General features: G+C 44.9%; 1 protein-coding gene across 1 annotated transcript in view; it reads left to right on the plus strand.

Annotated features, from left to right (window-relative positions):
* Positions 1 to 126: 126 nt before the first annotated feature.
* The window catches only part of ORC2 (origin recognition complex, subunit 2), a gene marked incomplete at its 5' end in the record, with an annotated part of 14,023 nt that continues 9,852 nt past the window's right edge, over positions 127 to 4,297 (plus strand). Inside the window, 5 exons of the mRNA XM_009876469.1 lie at positions 127 to 270; positions 562 to 648; positions 2,476 to 2,565; positions 3,316 to 3,347; positions 3,900 to 3,957. Of these exons, the coding sequence (XP_009874771.1) occupies positions 127 to 270; positions 562 to 648; positions 2,476 to 2,565; positions 3,316 to 3,347; positions 3,900 to 3,957 (411 nt within the window). The remainder of the gene's footprint in view (positions 271 to 561; positions 649 to 2,475; positions 2,566 to 3,315; positions 3,348 to 3,899; positions 3,958 to 4,297) is intronic.

Raw genomic sequence — 4,297 nt, forward strand, 5'->3', positions numbered from 1 at the left:
GCAGCGTTCTGTTTGGTTAGTGTTTTGCACAGAGAGGAAGGCTTGGTCTGTAAACGGGGTAGCTGCAGGCTCCTGCAACAGCAATAATGAAATAGCTGGAGGTTAACACTTTGATTGCGATCCTAGGTGTTAAAGTACGGAGGGACAAGACTCAGCTGACAGTCAGCGTGAACCAGTTCATGAAGAAGCTTGAGGATATTTCAGACGACGAAGCTCACGAGGTCCTGGAAGAGAAGAACTATGTTGCTGCTCTTGGAGTATGTGCCCAAGGTATTAACGGGGGAAAACCTAACACAGCTGTGACTTCAGGAGATTCTTGCAGTGTCAGGGTTGTACAGTGTTGATGAAATTGCTTTTGTGGGCTGACCAGCTCTGGCTGTGCTTGTAGTAAAAGGTAGAGGAGAGAATAATGTTTCTAGGATTTTATTATGATATTTTTTTCATAGCACCTGCAACAGAAGAGCCTCTGAGCCAAATAGTAAAGTGTTGCATTCCATCTTCCTTGGGTTGGGTATATACCAGTGCTTTTTAAATAGCTACAAGTAACATTTCTTTTCACAGATGAACTAGGAAATGGCTCAAGTGTAAGTGGTGATGAAGTTTACTCATTCCAGACTCACAAACGCTCCAGCAGAATGACAGAGCTGGGTACGTTTTCCTCTTTCTTCTTTTGTTTTTTCCTCTAGCTATGATCTTCTTTTGAATACTCTGATAATGTGTTTTGTCACTTCTGTTTCTTCAAAAGATGTGTTTGTAGTATTTCAGTAGCTTTTGTCTGGCTCTGAATAATGCTTCCTCAGGAATAAAAGCACAGGGCTAGGACAGAGCAAGGGGATGGGGAGTTAAGAAATATAGGTAATAAACACGTAAGAACAAGTAGAAGTTTCTTAATGCTGGGAGAAAGTCTGTGTAAGTGCCAAAGGATAGCAGCGGTTTGAATTGTGTAACTTAGAAGGATATGAGGATAACTCATTATGTAGCAAAGAGTCAAAAATAAAAACAGTATTAACTTTGTGTGTCAGGGGATTTCTCCAACTCCCTGGTGAGGCCACATCTGGAGTGCTGTGTCCAGTTCTGGGCTCCCCAGTTCAGGAAGAACAATGAGCTGCTGGAGTGGGTACAGAAAAGGTCTTTGAGGATGATTAGGGGACTAGAGCATCTCTCTTAGGAAGAAAGGCTGAGGGACTTGGGGCTTTTTAGTCTGGGGAAGAGACGACTGAGGGGGGATCTTATTGACACTTAGAAATACTTAAAGGGTTGGTTGTCAGGAGGATGTGGCCAATCTCTTTTCGTTGGTGCCCAGTGACAGGGCAAGAGGTAACAGGCACAAACTTGAACATAAGAAGTTCCATTTGAACATAAGGAGGACCTTCTTTACTTTGAGGGTGACAGAGCACTGGAACGGTTTGCCCAGGGAGGTGGTGGAATCTCCTTCTCTGAAGATACTCAAAACCTGCATGGATGCCACCCTGTGCAACCTGCTCTGGGTGTACCTGCAGGGGAGTTGGACTAGATGATCTCCAGAAGTCCCTTCCAACTCTGATCATCCTGTGATTGTGTGACTCAAAAATGCTTGGTACGGAACTGTGGACTTAGGAGAAGCAAGGAGAAAGTGGCAGTTCCGGCAAGAGTGGGCTGCTCTGGTTCAGATAAGGTGCTTGAACCCTGCTGCCACTGTTTCTTCTCACTTAGAGTCTTCATGTGCCCAGCATCATCTGAACTTTATTAGTGTTCAGCTGCCACAGCTGCTGATATATCCTACAGAGGATGGTCCAAGGGAGAGGGGTCATCCTTCTGTGCCACTACACAAAAACTAGGTTTCTGTACCACTTTACTTCTCCTCTGGGTTTCTGCTGTGTCTTGGGAAGTTGTATGTTTCTTACATCTTGCTCTGTTGCCGAGTAGGTTTTACTGGTTCTCCCCGCTGGAGCCATGACTCAGTTTTTCAAACTGAGGCAAATCATGCAATAGAAGGTTCTCTTGATGGACTGTTAGCAGGATAAGGGGGCCTCGCATATTCAGATCAGTGATTCAGAATCAGTTTGTGCCAGTAAGTAGCGGAAAGAGGTAAACAGAATGCAGGAACCCACCTTCTGGGGAACCGATGTGCTTGCTGGACCTGATGATCTACTACGTCCAGTTGAGCAGTTTTAAAGGACCAAGTGAGCACAACCAGACGTTGCTGTGGTTTGAAGGTACATGGTCTCCCCAGGAGCAAAGTGTGCTCTGCCATTGCCTCAGCTATACTTGTAAAATGAATTAACTGAGAAGTTCAGTCTTTGAAAATCTGTGTTAAGATTGACATTCACCATTCAGGTTAGGAAAAAAGATTGAAGTTTCTGGTGCGCTTCCTGAAATAGCTGGGAAATTAATATTTAGAGCATTTCGGGTGTGTGGCTCTATGGCTGACTAGGCAGAGCTGGGAGTTTTGTACCCGATATGTGAAAATTCTTCCCTTACCTCTGTTTTCTACAGCCTCTGAATTAGCACAGACACCAGGACGCAGCATTGGCCCTGATTGCTCCGAGTGCCCTGAGAAGACAGCCCAAACCCCTCAAAGCAGCAGTAAGTTTTGTGATGCTTTGAGGAACCGGAGCTGAGTGATTGGTTGGAGGAGTGAGTGCTTGAGTGCCAGCTTCTGTCATGATTTGAGCATTCTGGTCAGCTTAACATTGCAAACTGAATTGCTTGGTATGCATGGCCTCTGGTTCAGCTGGATGTCAGAGCTTCTATCCTGCCCTGCTGGTGTAAGGAAATCGGGAACTTTTCTCATCTGTTGCTGTGACACTTGATGATTTCCTCTGTGTCCAACAGAAATGCTTGCACTTGAGAGAGCTATGAGCTGGGCTGATGTGTTAAGCAACAAATGGAAAGGATCGCATGGGTGTTCCTGTGTAAATTCACTCCGTATGTAATATTCAAGCACCTAATGCTCTAGGGTGAAATACAGGTGGGAGAAGTCAGTGCAGCTCAGAGCTGGCAAGAGCATATTACGTTGTGCTCAGAAGTGGAGTCTGATGTGCACAGGGAGACGACATCAGCTTGGTTTTCAGCCTCTTCCCTCCTGCTGATGGCCTCCCAAAGCTGTGACCAGAATTAAAAGCTGCCTTCTGTGGTAATGACATTGTTTGTCTTTGTTCTCTCCTTGCCTGCCTGTGAGGAACTAGAGGCTTCCCTCACAGGATTAATTAAACAGGGAGCTGATACTCTGGTTTGGGGTACCTTTGAATTGTGAACACCTGTTTTTTCTGATGGACCATCTTGTGCCATTGAAAATATGCAGTGCTCTGAACAATGCTCTTTCTTGCTTTGCAGAACGATCGAATTCAAACAAAGCCCAGCAGAGGGTGAGTGGCGACTACATTGCTTGGGAGGGGAGGTTGTCATTGGCGTTTTTTTTTTACTTTTAAAACTAGAACTGACCAATTGCTACAATTCTGAAAAAGAAGGACCTAGAAGAGCCTCATCCATAGTACAAATGTCTCTCCTAATCCAGCTGGTCAGGAGTAACTCAGCTGAGAACCAGAGCTACCGTTAATCAAGACTGTGGGATTTAGAGTCAGTGGGCAAATACTGAGTCTCACAGCTTTATTAGCAGGAGTGGAGACTGTTTCCTTTTGTCGCACAAATGAGGATATTAGACAATACCTTAATAGCCAGTTAAACTTACAGGACATTAGTTGAAAGAATTAATCCCCTTTTTGGAACCTGATTCTATCCCTCTCTAGCTCTGAAAGGCAAACAAAACCACTCCACACTTACTGCTTCTGCTTTCCCAGTTTCTTGTGGGCTGAAACAGCTTAGAAATGTACTCGAGTCTAGTTCTTGCTTGGTAGAGGGCTGTTTTGAGGAGACATATGTTTCTTCTTCTAATGCATGTTTTTTGCTTGCTGTGACAGAGTAAAAAGAAGGAATTTGTGTCTACTACACCTTACAGACTCAGAAAGAGGCTAGCAGGTAAAGATCAACCTTTTCAGTCTGTTCCCACAGTGAGTGAGGCACTATGCAGAGGAGAGTGTTTCTCCTGGTGGGCTTCTGTCTGTAGTAGCAGCCTGCCTGAAGCAATCTGATTCACCCTGCAGAGAGTGTAGAAACGTCCTTCAGGAAGTCTGTGGACACCTCTTCCCTACAACAGATTGCTGTTTGGGTAACGGGTGGAAGGGTTAGAAGCATCAAGTTGCTGAACTTCAGTAACTTGGTCAAAAGAGACAAAACTCTCACTGATCTAGCCTATGCTTAAGTCTGGCACAATTGCTTGAACCAAGTCATAAAAGTTTTCCATGATGGCTGGGACATT

This window comes from Apaloderma vittatum, unplaced genomic scaffold (assembly GCF_000703405.1).
Source record: "Apaloderma vittatum isolate BGI_N311 unplaced genomic scaffold, ASM70340v1 scaffold27579, whole genome shotgun sequence".
Taxonomy (NCBI): Eukaryota; Metazoa; Chordata; class Aves; order Trogoniformes; family Trogonidae; genus Apaloderma; species Apaloderma vittatum.